This window comes from Kogia breviceps, chromosome 3, assembly GCF_026419965.1.
Source record: "Kogia breviceps isolate mKogBre1 chromosome 3, mKogBre1 haplotype 1, whole genome shotgun sequence".
In the NCBI taxonomy this organism is placed as follows: Eukaryota; Metazoa; Chordata; class Mammalia; order Artiodactyla; family Physeteridae; genus Kogia; species Kogia breviceps.
In genome coordinates this window covers 67,560,841-67,575,759 of record NC_081312.1, presented here as the reverse complement: position 1 = coordinate 67,575,759, position 14,919 = coordinate 67,560,841, and the positions used below count along the sequence as shown (strand labels likewise).

The 14,919-nt window shown below is 38.5% G+C and overlaps 2 protein-coding genes across 4 annotated transcripts in view; one reads left to right on the top strand and one right to left on the bottom strand.

Moving 5' to 3' along the window:
• Nucleotides 1–14,919, top strand: part of NUBPL (NUBP iron-sulfur cluster assembly factor, mitochondrial) — a 530,407-nt gene that overhangs the window by 22,307 nt on the left and 493,181 nt on the right. The window lies entirely within an intron of this gene.
• GPR33 (G protein-coupled receptor 33) lies at nucleotides 4,474–5,496 on the bottom strand. Its single transcript, XM_059057233.2, has one exon. It carries the CDS (start codon nucleotides 5,494–5,496, stop codon nucleotides 4,474–4,476), a length of 1,023 nt encoding a protein of 340 aa, XP_058913216.1.

The window sequence follows — 14,919 nt, the reverse complement described above, 5'->3', positions numbered from 1 at the left end:
GGAGAGATTTCCCTTTCTCTTCTTTGTTCGCACAGCTCCTGGGGTTCAGCCTTCGATTGGCCCTGCCTCTGCATGTAGGTCACCTGAGGGCATCTGTTCTTTGCTCAGACAGGACGGGGTTAAATTAGCAGCTGATTCGGGGGCTCTGGCTCACTCAGGCCAGGGCGAGGAAGGGTACGGAGTGTGGGGCAAGCCTGCGATGGCAGAGGCTGTCCTGATATTGCACCAGCCTGAGGCGCTCCGTGTGTTCTGGGGAAGTTGTCCCTGGAACACGGGACCCTGGCAGTAGTGGGCTGCACAGACTCCTAGGAGGGGAGGTATGGATAGTGATCTGTGCTCGCACACAGGCTTCTTGGTGGCTGCAGCAGCAGCCTTAGCGTCTCATGCCCGTCTCTGGAGTCTGTGCTGTTAGCCACGGCTCACGCCTGTCTCTGGAGCTCCTTTAAGCAGCGCGCTTAATCCCACAGACAACCCCAGTCCTCTCCCTGCGATCCGACTGAAGCCCGAGCCTCAGCTCCCAGCCCCCGCCCGCCCCGGCGGGTGAGCAGACAAGCCTCTCGGGCTGGTGAGTGCTGGTCGGCACCGATCCTCTGCGGGAATCTCTCCGCTTTGCCCTCTGCACCCCTGTTGCTGAGCTCTCCTCCGTGGCTCCGAAGCTTCCCCGCTCTGACACCCGCAGTCTCCACCCGCGAAGGGGCTTGTAGTTTGTGGAAACATTTCCTCCATCACAGCTCCCTCCCACTGGTGCAGGTCCCTTCCCTACTCTTTTGTCTATGTTTATTCTGTTTTCTTTTGCCCTACCCAGGTGTGTAGGGGTTTTCTTGCCTTTTGGGAGGTCTGAGGTCTTCTGCCAGTGTTCAGAATGTGTTCTGTAGGAGCTGTTCCAGATGTAGATGTATTTCTGATGTACTTGTGGGGAGGAAGGTGATCTCCACGTCTTACTTTTCCGCCATCTTGAAGCTCCTCCAGGGGCCATTTCTTGAGGAAAGAACATAAGCTAGCATTTGAAACCTATCTCTAATCATCCCTATATTTTGTTCTTGAGCCCGTTTGAGGCTAATGTAATGAAGCAGGTTCATATAATTTGATGCTAATAGGGACACTGTTTTAATACACTGTCTCCACACACAATTTCCACAAAGGAAAGCCACTAATTCTTTGTTTATAAACCTCTTGGGTCTAGAGAATTCACAGTAGTGAGGATGTTGATGAGATCAACACAACCATAACAAGCAGGTTTTCTAAAAGTTAACCATAGTTTTAAGGGAAATTAAAAAATACATTTGGGGAGAATTTTCTCAAGTTTACACCCTACTTTTTAAAATTGAAGTGACTCCTTAAAAAACCATCCTCATAATATCTTATACTTACGTAGTGTTTTATATTTTAGAAGTAATTTCATATACATAATCTCATTCGGAGATGTCCCATATTATAGATGAGGAAGGTAAGGCCCAGAAAATATGGATAACCTGCCCCAAATAAAACACCAAGCTAGAGGCAAAGCCAGACCGCCACCCAAGTCTCCTGATTATAAGTTCAATGCTTTTTCTTTTTTTACATTGTATGTGGATCCTGACATTTTCTAGGAATTTCTGTTTGATTTTTGCAGTCATTATAGTGAATTCTGATGAAATAAACGGACTATGTATATCTGGGCTAGAAGCCCTGCCTTATAGCCTCCTAACAGTGACGTCAGGCAGTGGGTAGGGTGATTAAGAGCATGGATTGATTCTAGCACCAGCAGACTGCCTGGACTTGCAATACTGGCTCTTCCACTTGCCTACTGTGTGGCCTTGGGCAAGTGCTTCAGTTTCACAGCCTGTAAAATTGTGATAACAATGTGACCTACATCATAGAATTGCTGTGGGATTAAGTGAGTTACTATTTGTAAAGCATTTTGAACCATGCCTGGGCACAATGTAAGTGTGATGTAAATCTTTTTTAAATAAAAATCTGGTTCAATCCTATTATTTTATACCCAAAGTCCTTTTTCAAATCACATATTGTGATGACCCATATTCAATTTCATTAAGTATCTTTTACTGGATATCACTTACATGTAGTACTATAGAAAAGAAATAGCGTGATTGATAGGCTTCTCCCTGTCCTTGAGGAGTTTACAATCTATAGAGAGATGGAACAAAGTACATAAAAGAGCCTGGAAATAGCAGTTCCTTGTTTGTTACTGTAGCAAATATGAGGAGGGAGACCAAAGGCTCTGTGGCTGTTAGGTTTCCAAAGTAGAATTCTTGTTTCAAAGAATCATTATGTTCCATCCAATAACTTGCTTTCTTAAGTCCTGCATCATAAACTCCAGTGGGCTTGTCAGGCCCTGGGAGAGTGTGTGGAGGGAAGGAGCAGCAGCCCCTTCTTGCTGAAGGGCCACTCAGAGCCACAGTCTGGTCTTCCATCCTACTTCTCTGTCTCCGGGACATTATTCAAGGCTCCAAAACTTGAAATAGGGTCCAACAATGAAACTGTTCACCTACCCAAAATTTTTTGTCCCTTATATTCAAAGTGAGAGAGGCCAAGCCTCTAGTTGCCCAAGAAAGCAGTGATGCCAAGTCAATTAGCAGAATTTCTAGGGCATAGAACTACTATTACTTTCCCACTATGAAAAGTTAATAATGAAAATTAATTTCCCTTCCTCTCTGTAATCCTTTGTAATTAATATCATCCTTTTGGGGGATTTCTGAGGAGTATGTATGCCTGTGGCTTGGAATTGTCTGTGCAAAGCTAAATGAAACATTTAGGGACTGAGTTTGCATTGTGGCCTAATTATCTGCCTTCTGTATTAGTTGAACTAGATAGAACTATCTATTGACCGACAGATAGAACTAACTAAATATATAAAAGGTAGTAGGTCACTGATACTATGTGGTCCTATATAACTTAGGTGCTGTAATATTTTTCAAAAACTTGATGCAAAACTTGAAAACCAGGGAAACAAAGTTAATTTTGTTATTGCTATTTTAGAATTAAATGTACTGTGACATTACCCAGGTAGGCTCACAAACATTTATAATTGTGTTAGTCCCATATTTCTGTGACAGCTTAATCCATAAATATTAAAAAGACATTTAAAGTATCCTTATACTTAAAACATTAAAGTATAAATTCTTTATTCTTTAACATGGAGATGACAAGATGAGTGCCTTGTCATCTCCACGTTAAATTTTGTTCATACCAATTAAATAATTTAGGTGCTATCTGAATAAAGACCTTGGTCTAAATGTCTATTTGGTAGAAAATTCCATGACAATCTGAAAGTTCAGATTGATGGGTTCTATTGGTATTCAGAAAATGATATTCCTATAGCCTCAAAAATCAAAGGTTAAGAATCACGTTTGCATCAGTTCACACCAACTAGGATGGCTATAATTGAAAAAAAGGAAAATAATAGGTGTTGGTGAGGGTGTGGAGAAACTAGAACTTTTGTACATTGCTGATGAGAATGCAGCATGGTACAGCTGTTATGGAAAAAAGTAGCAATTCCTCAAAAACTTAAACATAGAATTGACACATGACCCAGCAATTCAAAATAATTGAAAACAAAGACTCAAACAGGCACTTGTACACCAACGTTCATGGTAGCATTATCACAATAGCCAAAAGGTGGAAACAACTCAAATGTCTCTCAACAGAAGAATGGATAAACAAAATGTGGTATATACATATAACAGAATATTATTTAGCCATAAAAAGAATGAAGTTCTGATACATGTTACAACATAGATGAACCTTGAAAACATTATGCTAAGTTAAATAAACCAGACACAAAAGGAGAAATATTGTATGATTCCACTTACATAGAATATCTAGAATAGCAAATTCATAGAGATAGAAAGCAGATTGGAGGATATGAGAAGCTAGGGGAAAGGGCGGGGGGTGGGAGTGTGAAAGAAGAGTTATTGCTTAATGGGTAGATTTTCTTGGGCTTCCCTGGTGGCGCAGTGGTTGAGAGTCCGCCTGCTGATGCAGGGGACACGGGTTCGTGCCCCGGTCTGGGAAGATCCCACAAGCCACGGAGCGGCTAGGCCCGAGAGCCATGGCCGCTGAGCCTGCGCGTCCGGAGCCTGTGCCCCGCAACGGGAGAGGCCACAACAGTGAGAGGCCTGCGTACCGCAAAAAAAAAAAGGGTAGTTTTTTCTTTTTTGGGTGATAAAAAATTTCGGAAATGGATAGTGGTGATGGTTGCAAAATATTGTGAATTTAGGTCATGTCATTAATATTTACAATGAAAAATGGTGTTATATGTTATATATATTTTACCACAACAAAAGTAAAAAAAAAAAATCACATTTGCAACATCACCCATCACATTTTACAGCCCTTATAATATTCATAGATCTAACTATAGTACAGCCCAGGTGTCTCTCTAATATAGGGACTATATTATACAAAAGTTGAGGGTTTGTCTCTGGTGATATCATTGACTAAGAATCCATTCTTTGCTCTGGGATCCAGAATTTAAATATCGGCTTCTGAGTTTAGGTTTTGTGTCCTTTCTCCCGAAGAATCTTCACCGAATGTTGACTCAAAAAGAGCAAGAACAGACTTCTTGAAAACCTTTCTGAAGTTCTCCCCAGTAAATAGGTAGAGTGTGGGAGAAAAGACAGTATTGAAAGAAATAGTTATCACTGTGAGTATCAGAGTCAACTGGAAAACTAGTGATCTGTTCTTAGTGAGAATTAAGCCTTGATATACATGGTAGGGCATCCAGCACACAAAGAAAGAGATAACGGCAGTCATCATGACTTTGAAGGGCTTGTTGGATTTGAAGAGGCTCCTCTCTTTCATCTTTTTGGCTACTCTTTCATAACAAAAGGTGATGGTGAGTAAAGGCAGAAGGAAGCCCAGCAAGAAGCGGCTGCTGAAACAGGCTACATGAATCCATTTTCCTAATGTTTGCATCTTTTTGCCTTCCCAGTTAGTAGACACAGCATAGTTATTCGGGCAGGTCACTCTTCCTTTATTGTCATCATGTGCCTCCCTGAAAACCACATAGGGCATGCTGAGGGCAGTGGCAAATATCCAGACTCCCAAGATGATGCTGGAAACCCAGCGTGGGGTTCGGTGCAGCTGTGACCACACCGGGTGAAGAGTGAGAAGATAACGATCAATGCTGATGGCTGAGAGGAAGAAAACAGAGGCAAACATCCCTGCAGACCAAATGCTATTGAAGACCTTGCACGTGGCAATTCCAAAGCTCCAGTAATTGTCCTGAAGGTAGGAGATGGCCAGAAATGGCAAAAATAATGTTGAAATAAAATAAGAGAGAATGAGATGAAAATATAAGAGAGTATTAACAGTCTTTTTCATTTTGAATTTTAGCACCCATAGGTAGAAACCATTGGTGATAGTACCAATTATAAATGACGTGAATAAAAAAAGTGCAACAATCACTTTTGAGGCAGGTGTTGGAATGGGAATGCTGTTTCTTATTAAAGTAGAGACATTGGGCAGGTAATCATTAGAGTTGATCAGCTCCATAATTGGAATGAGAAACTGAAAATAACAAAAAAGAAGCAAAAGAAATGGTTATAGAAATTAAAATAGTAAGTTTTGCATATTCATAGTCAAAATGACAATATTTTTAAAATGACAAACAATATTTTTACAATAATACAAATCAGATATTTTTCTTTTATTTTGTGTGAGGAATAAAGATCAGATTAATTTGGGCATCAAAAATAGAAATACTACAGATGCAATGAAATTAATGTGAAATAGAAGTAAGTTTGGAATATTCTGACTTCATTAAGTAATTAATTTAGGCAGCTAAAAATATACTATTTAGGGAATTCTCTGGTTAGGACTACATGCTTCCATTGCATGGGGCATGAGTTTTATCCCAGGTCGGGTAATTAAGATCCCGTGTGCCACCTTGGCTCAGCCAAAAAAAAAAAAACTCTATTTAGACATTAACCAGAAGTCTGACCCTTCTTGATGGGCACAGATTCTTTTTTTTTTTTTTTAAACATCTTTATTGGAGTATAACTGTTTTACAATAGTGTGTTAGTTTTTCCTTTACAACAAAGTGAATCAGTTATACATATACATATGTTCCCATATCTCTTCCCTCTTGCATCACCCTCTCTCCCACCCTCCCTATCCCACCCTTCTAGGTGGTCACAAAGCACAGAGGTGATCTCCCTGTGCTATGTGGCAGCTTCCCACTAGCTATCTAATTTACATTTGGTAGTGTATATATGTCCCTGCCACTCTCCCACTTCATCACAGCCCACCCTTCCCCCTCCCCATATCCTCAAGTCCATGTATATATGTCCCTGCCACTCTCCCACTTCATCACAGCCCACCCTTCCCCCTCCCCATATCCTCAAGTCCATGCTCTAGTAAGTCTGTGTTTTATTCCTGTCCTACCACTAATCTCTTCATGACATTTTTTTCCCTTAGAGTCCATATATATGTGTTAGCATACGGTATTTGTTTTTCTCCTTCTGACTTACTTCACTCTGTATGACAGACTCCAGGTCCATCCACCTCATTATAAATAACTCAGTTTCATTTCTTTTTATGGCTGAGTAATATTCCATTGTATATATGTGCCACATCTTCTTTATCTTGATGGGCACAGATTCTTGAATAAGGCGGTGTAGAATCAGTTTTACTTGACTAAGACTTGGTCAGGGCAATGTTACTAACAAAATTAAATAACAAAAATGACAACAATGGCTGCAAGTTAGTAATCATAGGGAGCTATAATTAGATTTCTCCCATGAGCTAATTATATATAGTAAATGCTATTACCTAGTATTCTAACACTCAGCACATAACAGTAAGAACTGATATTCATATAGGAGCCCTTCGGCACCGTAAGATTGTGAAGTACCTTCAAAATCATCAATGAAAGAGGAAAGTGTATGGTAGAATATAGCAGTAGTTCTTTCTTACTTGGGGAGGGGAAAGACAGAGAGAAGTCAAGGAGCTGATATTTATCCAGTACTTGTTGTATGCAGGAAACTTTATATAAAAATAATTTCTTTTTTTCCATACAAAGGCAAATGTTTAAACAGAAGAGAAAGTGAGGCTTACAGGGGGTAAATTTCATTTTCATCAACATCTCCCACCATACCTCCACTGTGGCAGGTGGTGAACCCTATAAATGTTTTATGTTACTTCTTTGAAAACTGGTAATTCATGTGTAGTGTATTTTGATACAGCTCCATGAAATTGAGTATTTGATTATCTAAAATATCCCATTTCTCAAATAACTGCTCCTATAGTATTGAAAATATAAATGTGAGAATATTTTGGAAAATAGCTATTATAACAGAGTCACATCAACAAATTATTTTTTGATAAATTGGATAAAGCAATGGAAATTACTAATGATTTTTTTCACTAATCAAAAATACAGAATATACAGAGAGAAGAAATAAAATCATTGCTGTTAAAACCATAACTACCTTAATTCTGCCGGCTAAGGGAGTTGCAAAAATTTCCCCCAAAGTAGAAAAATGGTTCTCTTCAGGAAGATACCTTGGTAGTCTGTTTGGGAATAAAAAGTGAAGTCTAGGGACATGGAATGGATAGGCAATGATGAGTAAAAGAGTGGGAGCCCAAGGAAGAGGCTGGGTGAAGGTCCTGGGACCATGAGAGGAGGGGGAGGAGGGAGGATGGTCTTCAGAGAGGGCCCCAGGAAAACACAGTAGGAGGCTAGGAGGCTTGCAGAGGAGGAAGGGTCGATGAGATATTGAGAAGCAGAGATGACACAGGGGATTTAAAATGAGGAATGTCTAATATTTAATTTTAATCCATTTGTTATGGTTTGACATGGTGTAATGTCTCCCTTAACCTCATTAATCACAACTTCTTGTGTTGGTGGTTGCTCTGGGGAATGGAAAGAAAAGAGTTTGTGTTCCCTATTTGGGAAGGAGTAGGATGGAGAGTAGTATGAGGACTAAGTGAGATAATGTATATGAGCCACTTAGCTCCCTTCATGGAACATATTAAGCATTCAAGAACTTTTTACCCCTTAGTTTGCTCAACTTGTGTTTTTTTTTTTTGGCCGCATTGGGTGGCATGCGGGGTCTTAGTTTCCTCGACCAGGGATCGAACCCTCGAACCCGCACCCCCTGCGGTGAAATCGTGGATTCTCAACCATTGGACCACCAGGGAAGTCCCCTCAATTTGTTATATTAAGGCTAGCAAGAGCCTCATTTTGCCCTTTTAATGTCATATTTCTTTCCTTCCCAAAGCCCCCTACTGAATTCTAGAGTACCACCAGGGATTTCTGAAAAAAATCTAAAATGTTCATCCATAGGGGCAGAGGCTGTCAGATTTAGAGTTATTTTGAAACCTTGCTATAGTGACAGCTTTGGCACAAGTAGTTTTCAGGAAGATCCCGCCTGGGCTTGGGGACATCGCGCTACTATAGGGGAGGGAACCACAAGAACCTCGGGAAACTGATCTGGAGAAAGCCTAGAGAATCTATTCAGATGATAGCTCTAGGATAAAGCTGCTTGCTCAGGAATCTTACCTTGGAGTTATATCTTCATGCCAGATTGTCTTGGGAAGGCCAGAGGGACTCTATATCAGCAATCTCCTCTCCAGGGACAGAGACAAAAGTCAGTGACACTTTGCCTTCATCTCATCTGCCTTTCTTCTTGCTGATGCTACTCCCCAGCCTTGAACCTACTATTTAAATATTCAGTGACTTCTTGATGTTTCCCTGTTCCCTTTTCTGCGGAAAGTGTGCTATAGAGGCATAGGTAGAGAGATGAGTACTTCTTCAAATCATTTCTCCATTTCAAGGAAAGACTACAAAAATTCCATTAAAAAAGTTATTCTGTTTAAGTTATTCTGTTTAAGTGTTGTTACTCCATAACAAAGTTTGTTTCTGGTGTTAAAACACTGATTAAAAATTACCTTCTCATATTTGGTCATCCCACCAGGCACCCACTCTGCCTCGATTCTAGCATGTTTGTTAGCATATGGATGCATGGTGTTGGGTACATAGGGAGGTGGTAAATATCAAGCATGGAAAAAATAAAATTTGGAAATGGGCTACCTAATCCTGCTGGAGAGAAAATGATCAGGAAGGAAAACTCAAATATCGAGTTTCACAGTGAAATGGAATGTATGATAGCAGGCCAAAAACTAATATTATTTAGTTTGGGAAGATGAAGACTGATGGGCAGAATGATCTGCATTTGTGCAGTTGTTGAGAATGGCTGGAAAGAACACAGAATTGGTTACCATATACTAGAAGACAATCGCATTATAAGAAAATCCTACAACACAGGTAATATATTTATGAACACACTGAGCCCTACATTTTCTATTTTCTTCTCTCTAATCCACCTCTGAAGTTTTTAGGATCAGCCTCTGTGCTGACCTCAGTGTCCTGATTTCTTTCATGCTTGCTTTCCTCTTCATCTCTGCACCACCAGTGGAGAAAATACATCAAAACTGCTGTGTGGCTCAGCAGTGAAGCTCAAGAATTTGTTATTTAGGTTAGACTTAGAATTTTAAAGCTTTCATTGCTACTGTAGGCTTATAAAAAATAGGCTTAAATTTTAGTTCTTAATCCACTTGGGGCTATGACCTTCAACCTAAGAACTGATCTTTGCTTCAAGTGAAGGATAAGTTTTCAAACTTGCTACTGCCTTTTAAAAGCAATTTCTTGCCAGGTTTTCATACCCTTTGAGCTAATTCACAGATTTGGAACAACCTGAGATATTATTTGATCCAAACCCACTAATTTTGAAGATGAGAAAACTGACACTTAGAGAGGTTAAGTGATTCACAATAGGTTTCACCAAGAAAAGAACCAAGGGCTCCTTCAGCCACCCTGTACTATTTCATTGGTGCAAAAAGAGATTTGGATCAGGTTCTTCTTCCTCCCTCCTCCCCCTTATATTTCCAAACTCTACAACTAGTAAATTTTATAAATAACAAATATATTTTGGACTAGTGTTTAATTCCCTACCCCCAGCCTCCACCAAAATATGCACAAAGGCTAGTACCACAATTAGATAGCCTAAAAGTTTGTTCTTCCATTACTCCCCTCAGAAGTACTCTCACTAGTGAGTATTTTTATCTAATAGGTAATTAAACCAATGATATTAACTCTGTTGAGAAAGATGCAGACTGTTTGAGGAAGGAGCTTCTCTTCTGTGGCTTTGGTGATATGACTCCATTCATTACACTTTTCATATTTCAAAATGAGTAGGTGGTTTCAAGAGAAGAATTCATGGAAATGGAAACTGTTTTATGTGGTTTGGATGTGATCACAGTATGAAACAGATAGAAATGCAGAAGCAGATAGAGTTGCAAAATCAAATGCTTGAAAGTCTAGGAACTCACAGATGCATATAATTTTAGAGCTAAAGGGGACCGAACTCTAAAATTAGAGTTAACTTCATCTAATTCCTGGTGCTATAGGTGAAGAGACTAAGACCCATCGAGATATCTGAGAACTTGTCCTAGATTCCATTATTAGTTAATAAAAGATTTGGGGCAGAAATAACGTACACTAAAAATACTAATGAACTGCTTACTGGTACTATATTGATTACACAAAACAGTATAGGCTAGAAAACAAAACTATAGATATAAATTCTACCTCTTTTACTTACCATATACATAACATCTCTAAGTCTCAGTTTCCTCATTTGTGAATGTAAAAAAATGAAAGAAAACACTGCTCCTGAAGTATTCTTTTGAGGATTAATAGTTATTACTAATATTATTAATAATTATTAATAATAATTATTTGATACTATAAGTAAGGACTTAGTGCCTAGCACATGGTAGGTATTAAATGCATGGTAGTTAGTATTAATATGTAAGCTGTATCAGAGAACACTAGCAAGCCCAGTGGGCTGGAGCAAATCTCCAGGCAGTGCAATTCAAGAAACATTTATTGAGTATTTATTTATTTAAATTTAAAAAAATATATCTTTATTGGAGTATAATTGCTTTACAATGTTGCATTAGTTTCTGTTGTACAACAAAGTGAATGAGCTATAAGCATACATATATCCCCATATTCCCTCCCTTTTGAGCCTCCCTCCCATCCTCCCTATCCCACCCCTCTAGGTCATCACAAAGCATTGAGCTGATCTCCCTATACTATGTAGCACCTTCCCACTAGCCATCCATTTTACATTTGGTAGTGTATATATGTCAATGCTACTCTCTCACTTCATCCCAGCTTCCCCATCACCCACGTGTCCTCAAGTCTGTTCTCTCCATGTGCGTCTTTATTCCTCTCCGGCCACTAGGTTCATCAGTACTGTTTTTTTAGATTCTATATATGTGCGTTAGCATATGGTATTTGCTTTTCTCTTTCTGACTTACTTCACTCTGTATGACAGTCTCTAGGTCCACCCACCTCACTACAAATATCTCAATTTCATTTATTTTTATGGCTGAGTAATATTCCATTGTATATATGTGCCACATCTTCTTTATCCATTCATCTGTCGATGGACATTTAGGTTGCTTCCATGTCCTGGAAATTGTAAATAGTGCTGCAATGAACATTGGTTTATGACTCTTTTTGAATTATGGTTTTCTCAGGGTATATGCCCAGTAGTGGGATGGCTGGGTCATATGGTAGTTCTGTTTTTATTTTTTTAAGGCACATCCATACTGTTCTCCATTGTGGCTGTATTAATTTACATTCCCACCAACAGTGCAAGAGGGTTCCCTTTTCTCCACACCCTCTCCAGCATTTATTGTTTGTAGATTTTTTTATGATGGCCATTCTGACTGGTGTGAGGTGATACCTCATTGTGGTTTTGATTTGTATTTCTCTAATGATTAATGGTTGAGCATGTTTTCATGTGTTTGTTGGATATCTGTATGTCTTCTTTGGAGAAATGTCTGTTTAGGTCTTCTGCCCATTTTTGGATTGGGTTGTTTGTTTTTTTTTGATACTGAGCTGCGTGAGCTGCTTGTGTATTTTGGAGATTAATCCTTTGTCAGTTGCTTCATTTGCAAATATTTCTCCATTCTGAGTGTTGTCTTTTTGTCTTGTTTATGGTTTCCTTTGCTATGCAAAAGCTTTTAAGTTTCATTAGGTCCCATTTGTTTATTTTTGTTTTTATTTCCATTTCTCTAGGAGGTGGGTCAAAAAGGATCTTTCTGTGATTTATGTCAAAGAGTGTTCTTCCTATGTTTTTTTTTTTCCTATGTTTTCCTCTAAGAATTTTATACAGTCTGGCCTTACATTTAGGTCTTTAATCCATTTTGAGTTTATTTTTGTGTATGGTGTTAGGGAGTGTTCTAATTTCATACTTTTACATGTAGCTGTCCAGTTTTCCCGGCAACACTTATTGAAGAGGCTGTCTTTTCTCCACTGTATATTCTTGCCTCCTTTATCAAATATAAGGTGACCATATGTGTGTGGGTTTATCTCTGGGCTTTCTATCCTGTTCCATTGATCTATATTTCTGTTTTTGTACCAGTACCACATTGTCTTGAATACTGTAGCTTTGTAGTATATTCTGAAGTCAGGGAGCCTGATTCCTCCAGATTCGTTTTTCTTTCTCAAGATTGCTTAGGCTATTTGGGGTCTTTTGTGTTTCCGTAAAACTTGTGAAATTTTGTGTTCTAATTCTGTGAAAAATGCCATTGGTAGTTTGATAGGGATTGCATTGAATCTGTAGATTGCTTTGGGTAGTATAGTCATTTTCACAATGTTGATTCTTCCAGTCCAAGAACATGGTATCTCTTTCCATGTTTGTATCATCTTTGAATTCTTTCATCAGTGTCTTAAGTTTTCTTCATACAGGTCTTTTGTCTCCTAGGTATTTTATTCTTTTTGTTGCAGTGGTAAATGGGAATGTTTCCTTAATTTCTCTTTCAGAGTTTTCATCGTTAGTGTACAAGAATGCAAGAGATTTCTGTGCATCAATTTTGCATCCTGCTACTTTACCAAATTAATTGATTAGCTCTAGTAGTTTTCTGTTGGCATCTTTAGGATTTTCTATGTATAGTATCATGTCATCTGCAAACAGTGACAGTTTTCCTTCTTCTTTTCCAATTTGGATTCCTTTTATTTCTTTTTCTTCTTTGATTTCCATGGCTAAAACTTCCTGAATTATGTTGAATAATAGTGGTGATAGTGGGCACCCTTGTCTTGTTCCTGATCTTAGAGGAAATGCTTTCAGTTTTTCACCATTGAGAATGATGTTGGCTGTGGGTTTGTCATATATGGCTTTTATTATGTTGAGGTAGGTTCCCTCTATGCCCACTTTCTGGAGAGTTTTTATCATAAATGGGTGTTGAATTTTGTCAAAAGCTTTTTCTGCACCTATTGAGATGATCATATGGTTTTTATCCTTCAGTTTGTTAATATGGTGTATCACATTGATTGATTTGAGTATATTGAAGAATCCTTGCATTTCTGAGATAAATCCCACTTGATCATGGTGTATGATCCTTTTAATGTGCTGTTGGATTCTGTTTGCTAGTATTTTGTTGAGGATTTTTGCATCTATGCTCATCAGTGTTATCGGCTTGTAGTTTTCTTTCTTTGTAACATCTTTGTCTGGTTTTGGTATCAGCATGATGGTGGCCTCGTAGAATGAGTTTGGGAGTGTTCCTCCGTCTGCTACATTTTGGAAGAGTTTGAGAAGGATGGGTATTAGCTCTTCTCTAAATGTTTGATAGAATTCATCTGTGAAGCCATATGGTCCTGGGCTTTTGGTTGATGGAAGATTTTTAATCACAGTTTCAGTTTCAGAGCTTGTGATTGGTCTGTTCATAATTGTATTTCTTCCTAGTTCAGTCTTGGAAGGTTGTGCTTTTCTAAGAATTTGTCCATATCTTCCAGGTTGTCCATTTTATTGGCATATAGCTGCTTGTAGTAGTCTCATGATCCTTTGTATTTCTGTAGTGTCAGTTGTTACTTCTCCTTTTTCATTTCTAATTCTATTGATTTGAGTCTTCTCCCTTTTTTTCTTGATGAGTCTGGCTAATGGTTTTTAAATTTTGTTTATCTTCTCAAAGAACCAGCTTTTAATTTTATTGATCTTTGCTATTTTTCTATTGTTTCCTTCATTTCTTTTTCATTTATTTCTGATCGAATCTTTATGATTTCTTTCCTTCTGCTAACTTCGGGGTTTTTTTTTGTTGTTCTTCTTCTTCTTTCTCTAATTGCTTTAGGTGTAAGGTTAGGTTGTTTATTTGAGATTTTTCTTGTTTCTTGAGGTAGGATTGTATTGCTATAAACTTCCCTCTTAGAACTGTTTTTGCTGCGTCCCATATGTCTTGGGTCATCATGTTTTCATTGTCATTTTTTTCTAGATTTTTTTGGTTTCCTCTTTGATTTCTTCAGTGATCTCTTGGTTATTTAGTAGCGTAGTGTTTAGCCTCCATGTGTTTGTATTTTTTACAGTTTTTTCCTGTAACTGATATCTAGTCTCATAGCATTGTGGTTGGAAAAAATACTAGATATGATTTCAATTTTCTTAAGTTTACTGAGGCTTGATATTTGACCCAAGACATGATCTGTGCTGGAGAATGTTCAATGTGCACGTGAGAAGAAAGAGTATTCTGTTGTTTTTGGATGGAGAGTCCTATAAATATCAATTAAGTCCATCTGGTCTAATGTGTTATTTAAAGCTTGTGTTTCCTTATTTATTTTCTGTTTGGATGATCGGTCCATCGCTGAAAGTGGGGTGTTATAGTCACCTACTATTATTGTGTTACTGTCGATTTCCCCTTTTAAGGGTGTTAGCATTTGCTTTATGTATTGAGGTGCTCCTATGTTGGGTGCATAGATATTTACAATTGTTATATCTTCTTGGATTGATCCTTTGATCATTTTATAGTGCCCTTTCTTGTCTCTTGTAATAGTCTTTATTTTAAAGTCTATTTTGTCTGATATGAGTATTGCTCCTCCAGCTTTCTTTTGATTTCCAGTTTCATGCAATATCT